General features: G+C 47.4%; 8 protein-coding genes across 8 annotated transcripts; 5 read left to right on the top strand and 3 right to left on the bottom strand.

Annotated features, from left to right (window-relative positions):
* Positions 1–117: 117 nt before the first annotated feature.
* On the top strand, positions 118–1,063 carry BDV27DRAFT_172353 (uncharacterized protein; the record flags this gene model as incomplete). The annotated part of the gene is made up of 3 exons (XM_032075846.1): positions 118–484; positions 539–578; positions 633–1,063. The coding sequence occupies 3 exons, from the start codon at positions 118–120 to the stop codon at positions 1,024–1,026; spliced, it is 801 nt and encodes a 266-aa protein (XP_031927544.1). The 3' UTR covers positions 1,027–1,063.
* A 487-nt stretch (positions 1,064–1,550) lies between these two features.
* Positions 1,551–7,240, top strand: BDV27DRAFT_128412 (uncharacterized protein). Its single transcript, XM_032066966.1, has 7 exons — positions 1,551–2,660; positions 2,717–4,383; positions 4,437–4,769; positions 4,825–5,427; positions 5,478–6,315; positions 6,373–6,672; positions 6,746–7,240. The coding sequence occupies exons 1-7, from the start codon at positions 1,713–1,715 to the stop codon at positions 6,929–6,931; spliced, it is 4,875 nt and encodes a 1,624-aa protein (XP_031927545.1). The 5' UTR covers positions 1,551–1,712; the 3' UTR covers positions 6,932–7,240.
* A 494-nt stretch (positions 7,241–7,734) lies between these two features.
* BDV27DRAFT_145284 (glycoside hydrolase family 6 protein) lies at positions 7,735–9,637 on the bottom strand (the record flags this gene model as incomplete). Its single annotated transcript, XM_032070389.1, has 7 exons — positions 7,735–7,779; positions 7,836–8,077; positions 8,136–8,393; positions 8,456–8,593; positions 8,668–8,921; positions 8,980–9,339; positions 9,615–9,637. The coding sequence occupies 7 exons, from the start codon at positions 9,635–9,637 to the stop codon at positions 7,735–7,737; spliced, it is 1,320 nt and encodes a 439-aa protein (XP_031927546.1).
* Positions 9,638–10,723: 1,086 nt separating this feature from the next.
* BDV27DRAFT_128416 (nucleoside phosphorylase domain-containing protein) lies at positions 10,724–12,448 on the top strand. The gene has a single exon (XM_032066967.1). The coding sequence runs from the start codon at positions 10,749–10,751 to the stop codon at positions 12,378–12,380; it is 1,632 nt and encodes a 543-aa protein (XP_031927547.1). The 5' UTR covers positions 10,724–10,748; the 3' UTR covers positions 12,381–12,448.
* An 807-nt stretch (positions 12,449–13,255) lies between these two features.
* BDV27DRAFT_128417 (uncharacterized protein) lies at positions 13,256–13,541 on the top strand. The gene has a single exon (XM_032066968.1). The coding sequence runs from the start codon at positions 13,317–13,319 to the stop codon at positions 13,509–13,511; it is 195 nt and encodes a 64-aa protein (XP_031927548.1). The 5' UTR covers positions 13,256–13,316; the 3' UTR covers positions 13,512–13,541.
* Positions 13,542–14,813: 1,272 nt separating this feature from the next.
* On the bottom strand, positions 14,814–18,031 carry BDV27DRAFT_145287 (NADP-dependent oxidoreductase domain-containing protein; the record flags this gene model as incomplete). Its single annotated transcript, XM_032070390.1, has 5 exons — positions 14,814–16,131; positions 16,190–16,193; positions 17,043–17,740; positions 17,805–17,933; positions 18,009–18,031. The coding sequence occupies 5 exons, from the start codon at positions 18,029–18,031 to the stop codon at positions 14,814–14,816; spliced, it is 2,172 nt and encodes a 723-aa protein (XP_031927549.1).
* A 947-nt stretch (positions 18,032–18,978) lies between these two features.
* BDV27DRAFT_157845 (uncharacterized protein) lies at positions 18,979–21,471 on the bottom strand (the record flags this gene model as incomplete). Its single annotated transcript, XM_032072588.1, has 1 exon — positions 18,979–21,471. One exon carries the CDS (start codon positions 21,469–21,471, stop codon positions 18,979–18,981), a length of 2,493 nt encoding a protein of 830 aa, XP_031927550.1.
* Positions 21,472–23,047: 1,576 nt separating this feature from the next.
* On the top strand, positions 23,048–23,912 carry BDV27DRAFT_128422 (uncharacterized protein). The gene is made up of 3 exons (XM_032066969.1): positions 23,048–23,480; positions 23,538–23,618; positions 23,672–23,912. Exons 1-3 carry the CDS (start codon positions 23,337–23,339, stop codon positions 23,759–23,761), a joined length of 315 nt encoding a protein of 104 aa, XP_031927551.1. The 5' UTR covers positions 23,048–23,336; the 3' UTR covers positions 23,762–23,912.
* The last annotated feature ends 132 nt before the right edge of the window (positions 23,913–24,044 follow it).

Here is a 24,044-nt window from a genome sequence, read left to right on the forward strand (position 1 = left end):
TGGCCTAATTTAGTAGCTAGCCACCATGACGACTCCAGTACCTTTGGACAAGGGGCTATTTTAGACTGCCCAAGCTAGTTGCATTCCAGCAATTGCTGCGGGGGCATTTAAGTGCCCATGGCACCAATGGAGGATCGGCTGATTCATGATGAGCTGTCTAAATTGGCGGGAACTATACGCTCCTGGGCAAAACGACACAGTGCAGCATCCCCGAATACCTTGCAGGGTATCCCGAGAGAAGATAAAGATGTGATTATCGAAGGACTAGGGGAATACTGCAGCGAGCATGATTGGGACTCGCTTATCCAGAAGATCCCAATATCTTCTGGTAAAGTCCCGGCGATTCTTGTACAAGCCTTGTTATCCAGGCTTGTTTTTGAAACATTATTCGCGGATTGTTTCTTTGCTTTCACAAGAAATGGAAATGATGGCACTACACCTGAGCGGGCTGAAATGGTAAAGGTCTACAAGGCTATGCGACAAGGTGAGAAACCAAAGCACAGACGCTGATAAAGGCTAATCAAATGTCTGGGGCTAGTTGACGAGACATATGCACACGCTTGGCGCTCACAGACTTTGTGAATCCTCTCCACCACAGCTGGCCAAAAGACCATTTCTTTCTTGCAGGAAAGGATTGGGAGACTCAGTCGTGAGCTTGCAACCAAGTTCCTCGCCAGCCCAGCCAGTCACATCTTCCGTCAAACTGCAAGAGCTGATGATATCCGCACACGTGAACAGGAGCTACAATCGCTATTAAATGGCGCTGCGCAGCTGGCATTATCTCTCTGGACTCAGCGGCCATTCATAGTCTGCTGGATAGAATATCACGATTTCGCTATCAACCACCGCAAAATGAGCGCCCACCGTCTACACCATCTCGACGAAGATGATACTAGACTGGACGGTAAGAAGGTACTCCTTTTCATTCAACCAGCCATCCTAGCCTATGGCACCGCAGATGGCCAGGATTACAACCAGCGCAAAGTGTGGATGCGGGCGACTGTCGTGGTGGACGAGGGATCCTGAATGTTGACTTAAAAACCATCCCGTTCGACTATCTTGACAGTGTCCAGACACACAAGGTGCCGTATAGGGTATTTTATAGAGTGCTATTTCTGGTTGCTTGTTCGTCAAGCATTTCGTTTAGTGCGCCGAGTGAGGTCAACCTTGCGAGGTTCGCCCTGTCAGGGGGGCTATCGGAGACGACGGAGTAAACCGGCGCTTGGTACATGTTCATCAGCTTGACTGGTTGATTATCCATAGTAATATCAACCCGTAGTATGTGTTGCGTTTCATGATCCGACCCTGGCGTTTCCAGTTCTGGGTATGGCCCCCGCTTCCTCCCAGTAAGCGAGCTGCAGACTGACTGCGCCGCAGGGAGAACTAATAGTGAGCCAGAAAACAATACCTCGATTAGTATTAGCAGGTCTAATGCACTCCAATCATTTAACCTACAGGGTAATTCTCAGCATGAATGATTATAATAGTAGCAGCCAGGAGTACTGTGCTAGTAGGGGTAGTTGTCAGGCGACGTCCCTCTCTCGTTAAGGGCTTTTTGCCTTAGCTATGATCCTCGCCCTTCCGGTTCTCTACTAGCGCTGAGTTTCAGACAGGCAGAGTGGCCTCACTCTTACGAACAGCCCTTCGCTCGCAAGTGGATTACTCGTAATACTGGTATACCGTCTTCGTCCGCTTTATCCACCATCCTCAACATGAACCATCTGTCCCAGGAGCAGGCCCGGGCGGTTGTGGACAATGTCCGGGTGATAAACGGAGGCTTGACGGCCGAGGTTCAAAATGCGCTACCTAGAGAAGCAAAGGATGCGTTTAAAAACCTGCAAGCCATGGCGGGCGGCTCGATTGTGCACGTAGCCGAAGATTTGTACGACGCAGATACACGGTTCATCTTTGAGCTTATTCAGAATGCAGAAGATAATCGTTATGTTCATGCTGCTAGTCGTAACGAGGAACCATCTCTCCATTTCACGTTACACCAAGAGCATATCACAGTGGACACGAACGAGGATGGGTTCTCGGAGGATGATGTGCGGGCTATATGCAGTATTCACCGAAGTACCAAGAAACAAACAGGCGGCTATATCGGACACAAGGGCATTGGCTTCAAATCGGTCTTCAAGATCGCTTATAAGGTGCAGATCCAGTCAGGACCTTTCTGCTTCTCTTTTGAGCACCATAAGGGAGAGAGTGGGTTAGGGATGATCACCCCACTTAATGAGACCCCCGAGGATCTTCCTGCAGGAGTAACTACGCGAATATCACTTTTCCTGATACAACCGGAGGACTACGGTGCCCGAGCAAACGATCTGAGGGAACTCGCAGACACGATCTTACTGTTTCTCCGCAAGATGCGGAAACTGACGGTTGAGATAGTCGACCTTGAGTCTCGAATTACCTACCAACGCCACGAAGATACATCACGGCATGTGGCTACACTGGTAAAAGATACGAATGGCATTAAGGAGGAGAAATTCTATCATTTAGAAAAGACAATTCTTCATGACCTCCCAGAGCATCACAGCCGCCCCGTACAACATGAGGCAGAGATCATTCTTGGTTTCCCAATAGATGTCGCATCCAGCCCCCTCATTGAACCGCAGTACGTATATTCATTTTTACCCATGCGCCATGAGGGGCTTAATGTAGGTGGTGGGTACCCTAATAGTCTCTAGGTGTAAGTGCGCTGATTATTCCACAGTTCCTCATTCAGTCCGACTTCATCACTCAGGCTAATCGCCAAGGGATTCATCTGTGCCCTAGAAACTATACCATTCGTGAGGGGATTGTTGATTTGTTTGTACAAGCTGTCCGTTACTTCTGCAGTCACCGGACACTTAAATACGACTGGTTGCAGTATCTCCCAGGACCGCATATTCAGGATCGCTTCTGGGCCGATCTTCGGGACATCGTTTTTGACACCCTCAAGGAGTCGAAGATCCTCCTTTCATGTAAAGGCGTCTTGAATTATCCGCAAGACCTTCAACGACTATCTCCTCGACATTGCAATCGGGATGGTCAGCCTCTCTTGGATGACATAGATCCTGAAGCCTATCTTTCGATGGACTATGATTGGTCCACGCACGCTGAGAATTTGATAGAGCTGGGGGTAACCAACCTATCTTTTAAGAATATACTTGACCGACTGGACCCATACCTCCAAGGACCGTCTCCGCGATTCCTCGACCCGACCTTGGACGACGACTGGCACACAAGGCTAGCGGTTCTGCTAACACGCGCTATCACAAGGGACAATAACAATTCTATATTAACTGAGCGAATCAAAAGAATGGCCCTTATTCCCATGTCAGATGGCCGTCTTTTGTCTGCGTCTTCCACTGATATATTCTTCCCCAAGGACAACGTAGGAAATCTCATTCCGGACGATTTGAAACTGGACATTGTTAAAAGAGACGTTTTTGAGCATCCGGAGAGACGGAAGCTTATGGAAATGTTGGGAGTAAAGGGCTGCACACCAGCCCGAGTCGTCCAGGCTATCCTAGGGAAGTACAATTCTGCTACTGGTCATACCCTGACGAGCTCTGTCAATCACTTGGTTTACCTTTTCAAAACCCTGAGAAAAGAGGACAAGCTTGATAAGCGGGTTTTCATCATGGATCAGATGGGCAAGCGTATCTATCATACTTTTGTCCTTTTCGGTGCCGATATAATCGTGGACGACGTGTATTTCGAGACAGAGGGAGATTATGGCACAAAGGATCTTTCTCGGAGGCTGCGCTGCGTACCTGAAGGACAGGAAAATGTTGATATCAACATACATATCATTCATAATGCATATGTTAATGCGGTTCCACCTGAGGCCCGTAGTAATGGTCGTTCTTGGGAGCAGTGGCTGGAAGAGGTGGTACTGGTGCGCCGTATTCCGAGACTAAAACATCGCCAGCAGGACCGATTATCCACATTATGTCAGTTGACTGCGAAGCACCAGCCGATGACCTTGGTATGGATCTTGAAGACATATTGGAATAGCTACCGAGACGAACTTACAACTGGGGTGATTAGTGGCATTAGATCGACCAAAGTGGCTTGTCGGAATTCAGCAAACCTAAAGAAACTCGGGTTGACCTATTTCCCCTCAGCCGAATTAAGAAGGCTTTGCTCTGAAACACACGTTGATAATCTTTTTGACCGCTTCCTGGATGTACCTATTGGCTTGGCTAGGGATGACACTTGTGAATGGGGCTTCCTCGCCTCGTTTGGACTTCGCTTCGACCCAGACCTTCCAATGATCGCTGATATATGCAGCTGGCTGGCGGTCACCAGCAACCCACCACAGACAGCTTTATTCAAGATGTACAAGGAAATTTCAACTCGGTTCTCCGATGAAGATCCCGAGGATATACAAAGGTTGGTGTTCCATTTAATAGCGAAAGAGACAATATCTGACTGGCTTCGTGCAGCTACTGTTTCTGGGGTCGCTCAATTATTTATATACCAGTAGCCACGGGGAAGCCTCCTGTTTTGGCATCACTCAACGATTGTATCTGGGAAGGACCCCCCTGGCTTCGGACAAAGCACCCTCTCGCTATCCATGATCAATATTCTAATGACCCCCATATGGTATATTTGTTCAAAACCAAACTCGGACTTGCGGATGCCGACCTTCATACATATTTGAGCGAGCTGCGATCGCGCAAAAGTGATCTCAATGTGCCCATAAATGATGACCTACACAATATATACTGCGTGATCTGGCAGAACATACGGGAGCCCAAGGACCATAACCGAATTCGGTATGAGACCTAAGACAATGGTGGTAAAATTAGTTCAATGCTTATAAAAGTATAGGCATATGTTTACAGAACAAAATCTAGTGTACCTGCCTGCAGAACGAGCTTGGCTGACGCCAGCGTCTTGTGTCTGGGCAGACGCCCAAAGGATTGGAGAACGATACGGCATCAGCGCAGTGTATCCAGAGCTGGAAGACTTCTTCCGGACTATACTCAAAGTGCAGGTTCCCACTACAGCTACCTACATAGAACAACTCCGGAGATTAGCCTCCCATGACCCCGAGAATGTGGCAGAGATCAAGAGTGCCATCGACAAGATGGTGGCACTATCCCCAGGGCTTAATGATCTCGAAGCCTTACATGAAATTGCATTCCTGACAGTTGAGATACCCAGTGGAAGTGTGGAGTTGTTGCGGCCTACAGATACATTCTTCATTGTAGACCGAATTGAATACAGATCTACATTTCAAGGCAAGGTTCCCATCCTCGACTTTTCCCTCGAAGACGTCCGACGGCTGGGCCGGCTACTGAAGTTCCTATCTCTGGAAGACCGGTATATCTCCAGGATAGTTCAGGAGAAGACAATGGTTGAACAGCCATCATCTGAACCGTCCCTCAGTGAAACAAGGGCATTCCGGAGAAAGGCGAAGCACATCTACCGGTGAGTCGTGAAACAGAGAACTGGACTTTTCAATAATAACAGGTCTTCAGTTGCGCATTGCATTACCATACATGTAATCTGGAACTAGAGGACTCGCAGACACTTCAACAATTGAGGAGTGCTGTGGTCTATGAAAGCGATGGGTTCAAAAAGGTTTCAGCTCTTCAGCTGAACGAAATTTCAGCTAGCGTGCAGAGTGACACGGGTTTAGTGCATATTAATGACAGTAATGAGACGCTACGCATCTATATTCCCAGAGATCGTAGTGACCGTCAGCGTTGCTACTGTCTAGAGCTTCCCAATGCACTAATCCGCTTGTTTGGCCTTCGGGACCCCGCCGCATTCCTAACCTTGCAGCTGGTGTTTGCCTCCTCAGAAGACATGATTGACCATGTGTTAGATGGTAATGGTATTATTCGGATATCCGACGAATCTCAAGTATCAATATCGTCAGACTCCGACGGTGACGCTGAGACCTATTCTCTCTCCGATCCCGAGGACATGGATAATCTTCAAGAGACCTCCTATACACCCCAATCAACACCGGCAACAGTGACGGAACTATCCTCTATCTCTAGCTCGACAGATGGTGACATTACGACAAGGCCATTTCATACTAATTATAGACATGGGCACTTTTCATCAATTGCCAACAATACAGTGATGTCAAGCCATTCATCCCCTCCTCCCTTGGAAAGAAGCGCCGAGCCCGACGCCTCCGAGCAAATATACATTCAGCTGTTAGACAAGGTTATACAACTGGCACGGCGAGTTACACTTTCTCAAGCCTTACAGCGGCCAAATTTCACAAATGAGCCAGTATTCAGACTCCAGGGAGAGACTCAGCTAGAGCATGATTTCAAAGTTGGTGCCGCAGGAGAGCTGTTTGTCTGTAACTCAATACACTCTTTCCAGTATCAGAAACTGACTTCCTGTTGTCTTTAGATATTTGAGCTTCTTTTAGCGGAACTACCAGGGTTCAACCGCAGCAACTGGCGAAGCAACATTCGGAAGAGGGTCATTGTGCATCCGGAGTATCAAGATATTACCGCATGGAATGGTGCTGAAACCGCAGATATAATATATCAGGATACCAACTCGGCTCTCACGAACGCCCTGATTGATACAGGGTACCTGTCCAACGCACGATGGCATGGTGCCCGCCCGACATATTATATAGAGGTGAAGACCACTACGGGAGAATTCGAAAGCCCCTTTTTCATGAGTAAGGGACAATACAGGCGTGTATGTTACTCTCACTATATTTCGGACTCTATTTTGTCTTTCGATAAAACCCATACTGATGGAGTATATATAGATGCAGAGAATGCAAATTTGGCCTACCGCTGGATTCCCGGACGAGGTCTATGTGGTTTTCAGGGTATATCACTTAGGGAGAGACAGTATGAGAGTGAAAGCTTATGTTGATCCTGAGAGCCTACGGCTACAGGGAAGGTTGACATTTACATCAGAAACATACAGCGTCTGTCCCAATCTAGCATAATTGGAAATTTGCAAAAAGATGGTCACAGTATATCTTTGGAAATGTACTGTAATATCGAGAATTGCCGTTAAGATCAACAATATAAGACCATAACATGTTGACGCTGCCTAGTTAAGCCTAGCACTGTTGGTCTTCCTAAGCGATTTCTTCTTCCCACAGTCATGTTGATAGAACCAAGCAACATAATAATCTAATCAAGGAATTCAACCTACAGGACCATTTGTCATAACACAACTAAATAAGAAAAGGAGGACGAAGCAACTCACAAGTGAGGATATGTATAATTACTGAAAGTTTAGCTATGCAGACACCTCTCCTTGAGGCAGAATTCGGGTCTAAACATGAAAACTCCCAAGCCCACAGATAAGAGGGAGCCTGAGAAACGGCTACCACATCCAATGAGCAAAAAGCCTTGACCTACGAAAGCAGCTGCTACAATGTATTACCCCTATTCTCAATATTCGTCTGCGCTCGTGGTCCTCTGTATTATCGTGATTTGCTTAAATTTTATGCCTGACAGTGAGCTATACCTAGGTTACTACCCTAACCATTGGTTTGTGATCCTATATCCAGTGTCTACAGATATCCTATACTTACCATTTCAAAAGGGTCATAGTTAAAACTAGTTAGCATATGCCTTTTTAGGATGAGAGACCATGTGCTGATGCAGCTAGTTCTCTTTTTGAAGGATCTCTGTCAAACAAGAACAAAACATTGTGGCATTTCCTTAATGACCTTGCACTATACATGACCACCCCAAAACCACCCACTAACTGCGGTATCGCTTAACCCCAGACCCCATCTTACAAAGAAGGGTTAGCGTTCTCAACCAGCTGTTCGAAGTAAGCCTGCAGAGTCATGTTAGTACGATACTCTCAGAAAGCTAAAGTGAAGAAATTCTCACCTGGAACCAAGTACCAGCCTCAGGAGCGGGCGTCAACGCATCAGCATATCCACAGTGAGCATCGTAGCGCTCTGCAGAGGAATCAGAGGTTCCGTCACTCTCACCACCGGGCTTAACCCAGACGAAAGCATCGACGAGCTCATCACCAGTATCGGTGGTAGGACGGACACCGAACCCGGTGTTCTTCACGTTGCACCAGTCGCCCCATTGGCTTTGGCCGGTGGGTTGATTTCCGTTGCGGCCTGTGTGGATTTGTTAATCAAGATTCAACAATGCGAAGGATTTATGTTATGGACATACCAGTATCAACGATGAAGTGAGCATCGAATCCAGCGCTCTTCAGCTGCGGGGCGAAGTTGTTGATGTAGGTCTTCTCATCGCAGACCTCGCTGCCCTGTGTGTATGAAGGGCAGGAGTCGATGGACCAGGCGTTGTAGTTTGCCACGTTCGTGACTAAACCGCGGACAGCGGCAGGGGATCCTGCGTCCTTATATACGGAGGCGAAGAGCTCGGCTGCTGGGCCAATGTTGGCTGGCCAGCCTAGCCATCCGGCGTGGCCTGTTGAGTGTTAGATTGGTAGTTCTAGAGCATTGTCTGGGTATATGGTGGATGCTACGCACCGGCATCAAGGTACATCGCAACGTTGGGCAGGTTCAGCTGCTTCAAGGCATAGTTGGTGCATTCCAAATAGGCGTCGTGGGCGTTGGCGCACTTTTCTACATTCAGGTTGGTAACCAGGTTTGCCAAGCTGTCCGGTTCTGGTGGATATCAATAAGTTACTTGGTTCAACAGGCGACATAGGGTAAAAACTTGAAATGATATGTGTACTCACCGATAACCAAGATGATTTGAGTATCCGAGTACTTCTCAACCTGCTCCCGGATGGAATCAATATACGCCTTGTACTTCTCGACTCCACCATCACTAATCAGGTACTCTCCGTTACTAGCCAACGCCGCACAATCCCGATCCGGCAGATCGTAGACGACGAAGATACCCGCAGTTGGGGGATTCGCTCCGGCATCGTTCTTGCTCTTGATATCCTCGAGGAACTCGCCCATTTGGGGGACTTTGTCTGCTGTGTCACTGTGAGGTTCCCCATTAGTAACTTGTTCGGTTCAATTGTATGGAAAGAAAATCATACAGCCAGTGGAAAGAGGGAACATTGGCTGCAGCGCTGGCCTTCTCAGCCAGCGAGCCAGTCATGGATGGAATGGCAATATTCTCCACCTCGGACTTGTAGTAGGGGTTTACATAGAGGTCATATCCCTCGAAGGGATTTCCACCTGCTGTTGCCGTAGGAGCAGGGGCGCTTGACGAAGGAACGGACGACGAAGGAGTCGGAGTGACGCTCGCTTGGGGAAGTGCTCTGGCAGCGGAGAAGAGAAAGGGCGACAGAGCCCACAGGGCCTGCATGTTGAGGGAATGCATAATGAACGGACAAGATAACTTGCTATCCACAATACTCTGGAGATGGTGAGTTGGTGTATCGAACTCTGGACTTCTGCAGGATATTGAGCCCCATTTATATGCATTTCTCCGTATAAATGCATGACATTCAGATGACTTGCCGAAGACCAGAGAAATGCGATTCGGCTAAAGGCAAATGTCACCGGCTCTTCAGTTCATGCATCCTGTTTCATCCTTCTCATTTCAGATGGACATGTTGTCACTTCAGTAGCAGAGGCGGATTCGCCCCGTAGCGGAAAGGGAGCGGAGTGGGTGATCTTCATCACATCGGTACTTCTCAAGGCTTAGTGCGGTGTTTATTGTATGTACCTTGCAGCTCGGGTAAAATTCATGTCCAAGTGAACGGATTTGAAATTGTCATATGTAAATAGGCTATGTGCTGTCCAAAAAAAAAAAAAGGTGACACCGCAGGCAGCATCTTATGCCGGGATATTACAAACAAATTATCAATAACCTCATGATCAAAAAGACTTGATAACAATGTCTGGGGAAATTATTATATTGAAAAAAAGCCCAACAATGCATACTTTAAGAGCTGAAGGAACTCAAAACATTTCCCGTTTCATGTACAGGGCTGTCCGCCGGGAAATCTGCATAATTTCTCCGTCTAGCTAGAATAATGAACGACAGGATAATTCCGGAAAGATGCATCCAGGATCACTACAACACCTTACCAGACACCATTAAATACTGCATTTAGGCTTTGCAGATCTCTGTTTGAGGTTCAGTTGTTGAGACATCCTCGGTCCGTGACTTGTGTGTATCTATCTGGAAAGGAGATGTCCGTCAGTTGGTGCCAAGATGCGGAGTAGTTTCTGCAGGAAATTACTATACAATCAGATGTAGACGGTTCGACGGGCCGAGTTCCCATGGGGAAGGATCGCCACTTTGAATATTTTGCATAATATACTGTGGTTAAACCTAGTAAATATGGAAAGCAGCTGCCTGCCTGCCTGAATTTCGATTCACATAAGCATATATATGGAAGAGCAGTACTTCAGACAAAGCCTTTCGCTTTGTATCCTACCTTCATTGTTACCATATAACACCGCGGTTTAAGCTTCTGAGCAATGTAGAGGTAATGCCGTGAGATATATATTCAAGTCATGCCCCGCGGTGGTAGTTAAGCAGTTTACTGAATATATACAGTTGGTTTGTAGAACTATTATACCCACAAAATCATGTACCCGTAAAGTTGGTACAGAAACCTGGACTCTCAATGGATCAACTTGATACTAGTATTGATATCTTCACCTTCAGTTCATAATCTTGTATCCAAGACTTAGGTGGTTTGTTCTTCTGGTGCCGTACAGCCTGACCGGGAATATCTGATTGGCTCTTTTAATCAGTCAGCCTTGCGCTTCAAACCCCTCATGATGCCCGCTTTCATGATGAGACATCATTGCAGTACTTTAACTCTATCATCAGCAATGTGCTGTCAAGATGGAAGCCTCGGATAATCCACTACATGCAGATTTTATGTTTGCATGGATCTGCGCCCTGCCGCTCGAGTTAGCCGCCGCGTCGGCAGTGCTTGATGAAACCTATCCCAGCCTCCCTGCTACCACTGTTCATAATGCCTACGTTCTCGGGAAAATTGAGAATCACAATATTGTTTTGACTTGCTTACCTGCCGGCATATATGGTACAACGTCGGCAACAGCTGTCGTGTCTCACCTACAGTCGACTTTTCCAAATCTTCGCTATGGGATTCTGGTCGGCATTGGAGGTGGTGTACCAAGCAAGAGAATTGATGTTCGGCTAGGAGATGTGGTGGTCAGCAAGCCTATTAGCAGTTCGGGCGGAGTTATACAGTACGATTTCGGAAAAGCAATCAAAGGTGGACACTTCCAGCGTATCGGCATGCTGAACCAGCCACCGATGGTCTTTTTGACTGCCGTCTCGCAAATAGAGGCGAACTATATGAGGAGTAAAGATGGTCTCATTCTCGCTGAGGTGGCCGAAGTGCTCCATCGGAATCCAGACATGGAAAAGACCTTTTCTAGACCATCAGTGGGGGACCGCCTCTTTCGCTCAACATATGATCATCCAAGCTCCGAGAGTTCTTGCATCGCATGTGATCCCACAGAAGAAGTTAATCGTGTCCCACGGGTGTCGAAAGAGCCGCAGGTTCATTACGGCACCATAGCATCTGGAAATCGGGTGATCAAAGACGGTCGCGAGCGAGATACGATCGCCCAGGAGTTTGATACGCTCTGTTTCGAAATGGAATCTGCAGGTATCATGAACCACCTCCCATGTCTTGTAATTCGCGGCATCTGCGACTATTGCGACTCGCATAAAAATAAGGAGTGGCAGGGATATGCAGCGCTTGTTGCTGCCATATATGCCAAATCCCTTCTCTCTGCGATACCGGTGGTCCGCAGCCAACCAGAGAAGATGCAAAAGAGAGGGGGTTGGACGGTCCCCTTCAGCCGAAATCCACGATTTATGGGTCGAGATTCTGAAGTAGACTGGTTGAAAACTCGAGTCCTTTCTCGAAACTACGCTAGAAAGGCAGCAATCTCAGGTCTTGGGGGGATTGGGAAAACCCAGATTGCAGTTGAACTAGCTCACCGGATTAGAGGGCATTATCCAATGCGCTCTGTCTTTTGGATTCGGTCTCTCAACTTAAAGTCCGTTGACCAAGCATTTTTGAACATTGGGGAACAACTAGGAATGAAGAATGCGAAGGCCACAAACGTAAAAACATGGGTGAAGGCATATCTAAGCTCCAAAAAGGCTGGTTCGTGGCTACTCATCATTGATGATGCAAATAATCCAGATATGTGGATATGCTCCAAATCCTCATCACCAGCACTCACAACCTTTCTGCCCCAAAACCAAGATGGATTTATTCTTTTCACTACTCGAAATCAACAGCTCGCGACAAAATTAGCAGGACCTGATATCATGAGGGTATCTGAAATAGACAATGTAGCTGCAATCAAATTGCTACACCGATCTCTAGTCCAAGACACTTTGTTAACAGATGAGACATCTGTTTACACACTACACTCACTAGTAAGATGTTTTCCTGCCCAAGCTATACGAATTTCCCTTCACGGAACATAATTAGGCGGTCTCAGTAGGCAGAACTGGCAGCCCACCAGGCATCCAAAGTTGTTAACACTGGATTAGAAGAATAATTTATATTATTGATAAATGTTTATAAAATAATTAATCAATGGCCTAATATATATATATTTATATACTGCTCCAGTAAAAAGAGCCGTACTCAAATTGGGTGACAGAGCCCAACTGGCAGCAAAACAGTTCACTTATACACTAGCGAACTGTTTTCCTGCACAAACTATAGATGAGACATCTAGACTAGTGTGCAAGCTAGAGGGCTTACCACTAGCACTCATACAAGCAGCCAGCTTTATGAACGAGAACTCAATCTCCCCGGAAGCATATTTATCTCTGCTCAACAAGGATGAGGACACGATGATCGATTTGCTCAGCGAAGACTTTGAAGATGATTATCGATATCCAAATTCAAAGAATCCAGTAGCCTTTACATGGCTTAACTCATTCCGGCAGATCCAAGAGTCAAGCGACTTAGCAGCAAAGTATTTATCCTACATGTCATGTCTTGCTCCGCGGGACATTCCACTATCCATCCTTCCACCTGGCCGGTCAGAAATTGAGCATCATAAAGCACTAGGGATATTGAAAGGTTGGTCTTTCGTCACAAAGCAGAAAGACAACCGATTCATCAGCATGCATCGGCTGGTTCATTTGGCAACAAGGAGTTGGCTCAGAAATGAAAACCTGTTTGACAAATTGAGTACTGAAGTTGCTCGGCATTTGTATGAGATCTTCTCGCCCGACAACGAGCGCTGGCAAAAATACCTTCCTCATGTTCAATTCATCTTGCAGAGTAACGAACTTCAAAAAGATTCACAGATTAGGGAAGCATTATTACAGAGAGCTGGACAATGTCTCTACAGCCAGGGAAGATACAAGGAAGCAGAAATACATTTGCGAGACGTGCCTTGAGGTCTGATGGAAAAATGTGTTAAAGGGCTGGGTCATAGCAAAATCCTAGGCTCAGATCACCCACATGCCATAGCATATTCTAATGTGTCTAATGATTGGGAAACAGCAGCGAAATACTTATCAGGAAATAAGACACAACAAAAATTCGTCAACGTTTGTCCTGCGCTCTTCATGCAAACTCTTCCCCCCCAAGCATATTGAATTGGATGTATGTCCGTCACGGGCCACAAGAGGTGGCCATTGATGAGGGTACTTGGGAGATGATTATCTGTATTTGATCCTGTTGGTATAACTGTAATTTGTGATTCAAGGCTGTGCTAGACCTCCTTACAGCGCTCATAGTATAAATTGCATGAATTCTGGAACAGTTTGTCCATGGAAATCGTAAGGTAGTACTATAAATATCAGCTATGTATGCTATAAACGAGCATATAACATGGCCGTAGAGGCTGCCTGAGAGAAAGAAGGCCAACCGACGGTCCACTGAAGCTGTATCAAGTACCTCACGCAGGTTTGCGCCGAAGCATTTAATTTTCTGTATTACTTTTACACGTATTGTACTGTAAGAGCAGATTAGTATAATCCTGAACAAAATCACTCCCTTTTTTTCTCTTGTCGTTTCCTTTCGGCATCGACGATGTCCTCGAACGTCATGATTTCTGCTCTCCTAATGACGCGTCGACTTTTGATGCTGACGGCCCTTCTTCGCATTATATTACTGGAATAATTCCTGGTTCTATGGCAGACAAGTTAAAAGTTCTGCAAATACTCTTTCTGTCGCATTCAGCGCCTCCTGAAGTTGAAACCTAGCACACTCACTGATGATATTCGCATTATCTTCAACTTTGCTGCGTAAAATCATGGCCAGTGGTTCGGGTAGCTTAAAATAGTAGTAGCTCCAGAAATAACCACACTACTCTCTAGAGGTACTGTTTTCGACATGCGGTTTCGAGATGCTTGCACGAACGCCTCCAGGCTTGAAGAGGCGTAGTCTGGTTTTGGACTAACTCTTGAGATTATTCTTTTAGGGTAACTGTCTCAGCCCTGGGGCGGCTGGGGGTTGTGGGATGTATGGATGGGACAGCAGCCGGCAAAAAATGATTTTATTCACATAACACGATGTTGGAATTCAAGTGGTTCGTGAGTATGGAATCCATTACTGATCTGAAGATGTGGCGTATTCCTGGCCTGAGATTTGGTCTGGGGGTTCTATAAAACGTGTCTGATCTAATAAAAGGCTAGTCACGCTATCGTCATAGCTGGATTGGGCGTGGGCAAAGTACCAACCTGGAGATGAATGGGTAGTAGTTAATACACGAGTCATGGCTTATTTACGCAGTAGGTATACAGGTAATTGATGGTTCAATTGATTTATATTCAGTAATAGCCAATAGATTGAGCACACCTCGCATATATGGTGTCTGCCTCACAAATTGATGAACAAAAGAAATTATGGTAAAAGACTGTCAAAGCCTGTGTAAAACAATATGGAAACGCAAGTAGCTAAGCAATTGGAGGTGCACGGTTACATTCGGCAAGGAATCGATGCAATCCGTCCGATCCTTCATATTCAGAAGCACTGTCAGGGAGCCCGGTGCTGGAGATCTCATGGAAGTATGCGCGATCGCCGAGTTCGCTGATGTTGATACTTGAATATCCAGAGGACGAAGAGGAATGCTGCCACGGATTCTCACCGAACATGGTTACGTCGTCGAAACTGAGTTTTGGCCCAGAGTCTCCGAGAAGCTCAGGTGAAGCCTCTGTGTTGTTCTCTGAAGACATCATAGCTTGCCAATCAACTTCTTCGGGCGCTTGCGGCTCAGAGGGCCCCTTTGAGAAAAAGTAATCCACCGTCTCTGGTGACGCGGGAACACTGGGGGCAAAGGGGAACAGAAGAGCAAGGTCTGCACCTGTACGAATATCGAAGTCTTCGTCCTGCATAATCTTCCCTCGTTGAACTCCAACCTCATCACAGAGCCGTTCGACAGTGGCTGCGTCACACCCAGGGAATCTCACCCGGAGCGTCGACTTGTCGTGAAGTAAAATAGGAAGGTCGCCCAAGGTTGACAGGCGTTTGAGGTCGTTGAGTACAGCAGCCAAGTCCTTAAGAGCACGCGCAAAATCGGCAGAGAGGAAGTCCAAAAGACCATCCGAGTTGATAGTCTCCGAAGCGAAGGCTCCCGACGGATCGAACTTCTTCTGAAGGCCAAAAGCTGTGATGGTAGGGGAGAGCTGGAAGTCAACGAAGGATCCCGGTGCAGTGCGAGGGATTCCCGTCATCTTCCGCTCGGCCTGATGTTGAAGCGCGCTCACGGCTTTGTACTTCTTGTTTCCACTAACTTCGTCAATGCCATCAAACCGGACCTTCTGTCCCGAGAGGAAGAATGCCCGGACACCCATGGATACATTTTGAATGACCTGAGCGGGTGCAGCTGGGCCATGTGAGAAATACCGGGCACCCCCGATCCGGCCGGCTCCTATAGTATAGCCTCCCGCCGTACGGCCGAGAGTACCGCCGGTCAAGTTTGGACGAAGAGTTGACGCAAAGGGTGCTTGAGAGGTGAGACGGCTGATGTTCGACGCAACACGGGATGTCTTATAGGCAGCGCGGTCACCCTGCAGCCCAGTCCGGATATAAGAAACGAAGGCTCTCGCTCGAGTGGAGTAGTGACGGCGACGGGCCTGGCGAATTGCTGCAGCGCGGTTGATCGGCTGATTTGGGGTTATACGTGCATAAGCTGGCTGAAGTCGAAGGGCTCCATGTTGGACTTGTTCTGGAAACTTGGTCCTTATGGCTTTGTAGGCCTTTTCGTAGGCAAACCTGGGGCGGCGTTAGGACGGAGATATAGTCCGGATAGAGTGGATAAGGGATTACTCACCTAGCTGCTCTCCAAAACTTTGGGAGCAGCAGGTGCCCGCTGGAAGGCGGCATCCTGACGCTGATGAGGAGAGATGGTCTAAAATAGACGCAAAGATGGAGAAACCATTTACGAAATGGAGAAATGGATAACAAGAGATCCAAGGAGAGGAGACGGAGGAGTGGATGACGGGTGGGTGCCTGATGATAACGGCATAACGTGGCGGTGCAGCACATGATCGCCACTGCGTCATTCGAGTCATCCTGCTGCCACGTGACTCGCCGGTTCCTCCCGCCGATTCACATTAGTACAATTAAGTACAAGACCATTACTACTACTATGTGTTAATGGTGCGTGGCGTATATGTGACAGCTATGTTGCCTTTTTTGGCATGGACTTTCTGGCAGTATACAGGAGTCAGCCAATAATTCATTCAGTCGTAAGGTGCCCAGAAGCGCAAGCCTTTTACAGTTACTCCATGAAAACAACGCTTGCCTTCAGCTTTGCCCTGCCATGTCAATTTCGCCCCATTGCTTAGCTAGGACTTCTCCTGCTGCCTCTGGGCCAGGGTGGGCTTTCTAGAGCATATAATACACAAAGAATTAATTGTGTTTCCCAGGTGTTTAGACCTGGAGTTGGGGATATTGTAGGACGTGTTCTAGGTGGTCTAACATCAATAGATCCACTTCTGCCACGATGTCGTGAGGGTGGTGAACTGTTATAGCGTGTACGTTGAGCTTATCAATGGACGACCTTGTATATACAATTCAAATTGAGGGATATCTATACTCTAATGCCATCTGACCGTAATATCACAACATCATAATCTACTCATCATCACCGAAGAAAACCTTAATAGGAAGCCAGCTATCACCGCAGACCTTAAAGCGATCCTTCATGTTATCAAGCTGGCTAACCTCCTCATCAGTCAAGTTCCACCCATCAAGTTCAAAGTTAGCATCAATGCGCTCCTTGCTAACAGACTTGGGAATAACACTACAGCCCCTCTGGATACCCCACTGCAACAGACACTGCTGAGGTGTCTTGCCCTTTTTCTCCGCAAGCTGGAGCAGCGTAGGATCCTTGTACAGGGGTGAGTTCGTCGACCCCAGACAAGAGTACCCTGTCGAGTGAATACCCTTAGAGGTATTGTAGGCAACCAACTTCGGGGAGGGGTTGTTAGGGTGCAGCTCGATCTGGTTGACGGCGGGAACGATCTTGGTGCTAGGGTCATTGAGGAGCTTCTCGAGGTTCTTGATGCCGAAGTTCGAGACACCGATGTTGCGGACCTTGCCGGTGGCGGGAAGCTTCTGCATCTCTTGCCACGTCTTGATGAAGTCCCAGTTCGGGAGGTGCTTGGACGTGTCATTGGGGTCGGTGCTGCTGGGCCAGTGCACGAGGTAGAGGTCTACGTAGGAGACACCCAGGTCCTTTAGCGAGGACTCAATACCCTCGGACACGCGGTGGTGCCAGGTATTGTCCAGCTTGGTGGTAATCCAGATCTCTTCGCGGGGCACGCCGGAGTCCCTGATGCCTTGGCCCACTTCGGCTTCGTTACCGTAGGCGAGGGCGCTGGTTAGGTTAGTTTCACAGTTTGTATCCTTGGTAGATCTGGGTTAATTGAGGATGGACGTACGTGTCGATGTGGCGGTAGCCCTTCAGGAGAGCATTCTTGACAGCCTCACGCACTTCGTTGGGCTTGGATTGCCAGGTTCCCAGACCAATGGCGGGGATCTTGGCCCCGGTGTTCAGGGTGTAGGTCTTCCTGTAGTTTAGAAGTCTTGTTAGTTGATGTTCCTTTTTTTTGGACTTGAGGGCCCTCGGGCACGCGGGCACTCACTTGGTGTGCTGGAGGCTAGCCATTTTGTGCAATTGAGTAGAGGAAAAGAGATATTTTATTCCAACGTGTTAGAATGAATTGTTAGAAAAAGCGATTCAGAAAAAGAGCAAGAGTAAGAGATTATAAACGAGGGGTAAACAAGACCATTTATAAGCTACCAGAAGAGACCGAATGTTAGGGCAGGTCCATCCAGCGGGATGATGTCAAAGGAGGGGCGCGCGCCCAGTTTGCCCCTCCAGCGGTGGGGAATTTCTTACTACTAAAAGTTCAAAGCCGACATTAGCCCTGGCCGACTCTATCCGACCGGTGACTTCAAATTGTCCAGTGAGCGTTATTAATGACAAAGCTTGATTGAGTCGAGACCAATAATTGTCTTCCACATCTTCTCAAGGTCTCCGTTAACATTAGCAAAGCTCCACCGTGGTCTGAGAGTTACTGCTAATCTCGTCTTGGAGTTTTTGTTGCTTCAGGTGCCTGGATGGGCAACGTGTTCTTTCTGTCGAACTAATCATTCTATTATGGATTCGTGATCCTAGAGTAGAATGGCATCAGGGGCTTGGCCTTATCATGCCTTCATGGATTAATTAAAAAGCATATTCTGCTATGGTGAAAGCCTCTAACCCTGACGAGTAACTCTTTCCTGGGTTCCATGCCCGTAAGGAGAACACTTGTTCCGAGTTCTTGGAGGGTCCCTACACTAGCTTATTAACTTACTGTGCTTTAATAGATGTAATGTGCTGCTCGACTTACTTTATAGTAATGACCAACGTCCTGGCAAGATTGTGGTATACCGAGAATATATCCTTACGCCAGACATTTAAAGTCATGGATAGATATAAAATGTAAAGGCTATCTATACCATCAAGCATGATCTCAGTTCGAGATCTCCAAGAGAGGGAGGCCTAAAGTATTTGAAAACAGGACATGGTATCGAGGGGGAAAGCGAGGAACTTGACGTCTCGTCTTGACTTCAATGAAGGAGTAACTTGTCAATAACGGCCACTGCATCCTGCAGGTCCAGTTCCCGCGGGTTCCCATACTTGACCAACACTTTCAAGGCGTCGTGGTCTTCCAGCTCTAATGCCTTATTCACCATCTCCTGTGACAACTTGATATCCACCTTGTGCTCGAGGAATGTCTGCAGGACTGATCCATGGCGTGCATTAAAGGCACTCATGATAAGCTCGTTTGTCACTTCGACCTCGAAACCACTTTCCAGGATCAGGTCAAGAATAGCAACATAACCCGAATCTTTATTAATCTTCGTGGTTGACATCACGGCATTTAAGATTTCCTGGCACTTTTTCGCATCTTCCACCCGGGCAAACAGGAATTCTAAATCCGTTGACTCTCGATAATGCCGATCTGCGGCGTTGATAAACATCTCGGGACACACTTCAACCTGGGGGGCGAGTTTCCAGAGGAGTTTTAGCATATCGGTAGTACACTGGGTATTACCCGATGCTTCGATCAGTATTTCCTTGGATATCACAGGGTGATTTAACGTCAGAAGATGTTTCATTACTGCCAGGCTTCCCCTGGATGCGGCTTGCACTAAAAGGGACGGAGTCGCCTCAGTGATCGAACATCTGTCGAGAACTAGTCGCAGTGTTTTGAGGCTGTCTGTCCCGGCCGCAATGTGTACATCTGTCTCGTTGAATTCACGGTGGCCGAATTGAGCTTCAAGCAGCTGTATAATCTCGTAGCTAGAATGGCTGTTCCGGAGAACCGCCTCTATTACCTCCGGAGATGGCATCTCGACCGCTGTATATCGATCTAGTAGAAGCTTTGTCATTTCATCACCAAATCGACGATTCTTAACTGCGCCAAGCAGGAGTTGGTTTGATACTTCCGTCAACCTGTGTCGATCCAAGAGCCTTGGGATTGTCTCATCGTAATCCAGGAACATTAATGCGTTCTCTATCACCGCGTCGGTGATCTCCAACTCTCGGCCGTCCTCGAAAATGATATCCAGAATGATGTTCCCTTTCATCGAGTTCTTCGTAAACGCAATCAAATTCCGTTCTGGAACCTTCAGACCAGGTCTCATTTCAAGCAGCGCCTGGAGCGTTTCTGGATTCCCCCATGTATTTTCAGCGCATTGCAGCATCATTTGGGCCCACAGGTTATCGTCCAACGGACGGTCCATCAATGAAACAACGAGCTTAACCATGGCATTCCCGTCATAAATATTCTTCGCACTACCTGCGATCATTTCGGGTGTAAGTTTGCCTCCGGCCTCGAGGAGAAGCTTAAAGGGGGCTGCCATTCCCCATTCGGCGGTGCGTTGAAGAATATTCTTGGTGACCGGCCATCCATGATCAAGAAGCATCTTCACCATCTCCCAACTCGGGTTTTGCTCTAGTGCCATCGCCATAGCTGCCTCGGTTACTCTTATTGGCCCAGCACGCTTCAACAAAAGCTCCATTTTCAGTCTCATATTTTCTTCTCCATCTCCGAGATATCCCAGCATTGCAATGGCGTCACATGTGATGATGGATGGACCATTCCTGTCGAGAATATCTTGCAGAGTCTTCATCTCAATAGGACCGATAGCATTAACCAGTATCTGAGGAGTGATAGCAACATCTGGGGCGCGACTGAGAAGTCCCTCAATAGCCCCATAAAACCAACCACATTTTTCAATCAACTCCGACGTGATCTGAAGATCCTTGTTATGATCAAGTAATATATCGAAGATTTCCCTATCTGCCCGCCTTGCGCGCACGATAACTCTCTCCGTGATTAGGCTAGGCTCGACCAGACTCAAAAACCATCGGAGTGGCTCTATGTCATTGTTCTGGACCAAGGCGTTCAGGACGCGCTTTTGCAGCATCTGGTCTTTCATTTCTCCTATCAGAAACTGCAGAATATCATAGTGGCCATGAATTGCGGTCGCCATGATGCATTGTTCTTTCACGTCGACGTCGAGATCATGGTACTGGTCCATGCGAAGAATCTCGCTAAAGCCGAAAACGCACGAAAGTAAGAACCCTCGGTCCTGGGATCGATGGTAGTTCCGTAATAGCTTCAGCATGTGGCCACTTTCCACGCTTTCCATCTTCTGGCGTTGGCGTGACCGCACCCAACAGTTCAATGGGCAGTTTGGTCCAGAATCGTCGAACAAGAAATACCGGAGCAGCTGAGAAAGACGTGACGTATCGTCTGCTCTTTTCTCTTCCCCAGCGTGCACACAGTGCTCTGCCCAGTTTCGCAAGGCATAGTTATATATGTTTTCCTTATAGGAGTCGGTCTCGGATAGTGTTGCGGGGGCGTTCACACTGAGACCGAGTTGCCCAAGGAAACGATCTGCATCTGGCGATCCACATGCCCCGATTAACTTGAGAAGGCACACCTCTGCGGCGAAGTTGTTACACTCTTCGCTGCAGTATTCAGGCTTGGTCTCCAAGAACTCTCGCACAGAAAGATGGGCGAAGCGGAAAGTATGAGCACCTTCTTCCATTATGTCGAGGATCACGAAATTAGTCAAGAGACTTAAGATATCATCCGCGCAGATCGCGGAGGCCTCGATGTCTACGAAACTTGTGATGGCTTGTGAGAAATTCGAGTGACGGAGAGTTTACCAGGAAATTTTGACACAATAGATATGTATTAAGACATATATCTTTCGCAAACTGAGGCTATATCACGAAAAGATATCTACTGGTATGGTAAACAAGGAAGTGGAATTTCGGATCAATGTAATTCAGCGTAATTTTTGTCCTAGGGGATCAGGTTCGTAGCACGAGCCACAAAATAGTTCAGAATTAGCCAAGGCGATCACCCTCGCCAATGTATTTTTCGGGTGAGCTATAGTATATGCTCTTGTGCCGCCTGCCCTAAGGGTTCGACCTCGGTTAGTTACCAGTAGTTCGGGCCGTCCCGGCTACCCAATAGAAACAAGTCTTGAAGCTCAGAAAGTTTTTGGGCGTTCATTGTTGATCTCTATTAGTGTGAGGGAGGTTCTACCTAATCAAGCTATCATACAAAGAACGCTCAGGCGTTAGGCCTAACCAGGAAGGTTAATTTCAACAACCTTGAAGCTTTCATTCGCTTCCACACCGTGCCCTGGTCATATGGATCGAAATCCCTGCTGAACGGCGATCAATGACCACAGTGCTTGAGGGATTTGAACAAATCTCGTTGCCACCGGCCTTCTAGTGCAGGTAATGATTTTCCTACATTAATTGACGTTTGTTGTGATTCAGGGGAAGAAGGGCAGAATGAAGCTGTATCAGCTACACGTACGTAGCCTACTGAGCACTGGATATCATTCGATAGATACGCAATTATCTATGGACGACTCTATCGTAACCGCTTGACGCATCATATCAATAATATCAATAATTACCGGGCCAAGCCTTCAGGGTTTGGTTTGGTTTGGTTTGGTTACTATTTAACGTCACTCGGCGGGTCACGCGGCAACGTGATCCGTGGCCTCCCTAGGGGCAACTGGACGTGCTACCTTAAAATAAATATCACTAGGAGCACGTGGTCTCATATAGTTTCGTATCAATGTTACATCGCGTTCAGATGCGAAGCAGGAATACTTTCATGGACAAGGTTGCCTTCGGGGCCCTCTTCCAATCGGCCCAAAATGGAAATTGGACAGGAAACACACAGCCCTTACGGAAGCTCGATGCCAAGGGTCCAGTGTCAAAAGTACCGTATGGATCGAGCATTAGCCATGGATGATCATACAATCATAATGAAGCTGTGAGCTACTCCACTTTTCTGGAGACACTGTTGTTATTAGCATAAGGCTTGACGTCGGTCAAGCCTGTGCCGCAATCTCCTTAAGACAACGCTAATGCATGGGCGTATGTTTCTCGTTTAGTGCGGGCGACGATCTCCCAGGATTCGGTGCGTGTCCACCAGTAAGATGTCAATAGGGGATATTCACTAAGGCCATGCATTTTCTGGATTGGTACCCTTCTCGGTTGTGCGGCTCGGGGAAAGGAGCCCGCGGATAGTCCACTGCGGAGTTGGCCGGTGGCTGTATACCAACAATCAGCTAATAATATAGCCTCAAGCAAGTGGGTAACTGAAGCAGCATATTCCTTCTTTGGAGAGACGCTTGGCATGTTGGGATGGTCTAAATGTTCCCATGTACCTTACTGTTGTTTGCGGGTTTGCCCAGATACCCAGCTTTCATTGACTCGTAGACCTCCGACTGTAGTCCTGTCTAAGAGCTCCCACCATGGATTGAAATCGAGCCTATATAAGATGACTACAGACCCGACATACTGGAGGTTAGATGAAAACACAGATTCCTTTTCCAAAACACCAGTCCTGCTTCTCAAGTAATAAAAGGTGCACGCTGTCATCATGAAAGCTTTTACACTTACGTCTTTTGGACTTGCCCTCTCTGCTGCTCTGGGAGTATTAGCTAGCCCAGCGAGCTCTGGGTCTCCTACATCCAATGACTTGGATGTCAGAAACGAAGACAATCGCCAGGTTCGGTACCCAGGAGTAAGTCTCTAAAATTCATTGAGATACGATACGAAGGGCCTGAGATTTTTAAACTAGGACTGCGATCCAAAGACCAATCAATGCCATTATAAGTCACATAGTGGCCCGAACGCTATCTGTCGTTGCGACTTCAAAATAGTAACTTGCCCTGGACTCCATTGCTCCAGGAGTATGCTAACTTCTACACACAGTGTACCGACGCAGTTGAGGATAAAGGCTGCTACTATGATTCTTACACTAGAAAGTGCGTCTGTCAGGATGTGGTTAAGGGAGGCGGGTAGTTCTGCTGCTGCTACTGGGTTGATTGAGAAGTAATCACTATGTAGAGGGACACATACGAGTTTGCTGCGTTTCAGTATATGTTGTCCTGGTTTCTATGCTATACCAGAATTGAGCGAGAACCATTATCTAGAATTCTGCTGCCTATAATGCGTCTCATTGTATTTCACCTCTGGTATGGAATAATACAGCACTAGATAGAGTGTAGTCTCACCAGGTTTCCACTCAGGTATCGAGTCATGGCCACATCTTCTGCTGACCACTGCGGATCTCCTACCCTGAACA

This window comes from Aspergillus caelatus (genome assembly GCF_009193585.1).
Source record: "Aspergillus caelatus strain CBS 763.97 unplaced genomic scaffold BDV27scaffold_89, whole genome shotgun sequence".
In the NCBI taxonomy this organism is placed as follows: domain Eukaryota; kingdom Fungi; phylum Ascomycota; class Eurotiomycetes; order Eurotiales; family Aspergillaceae; genus Aspergillus; species Aspergillus caelatus.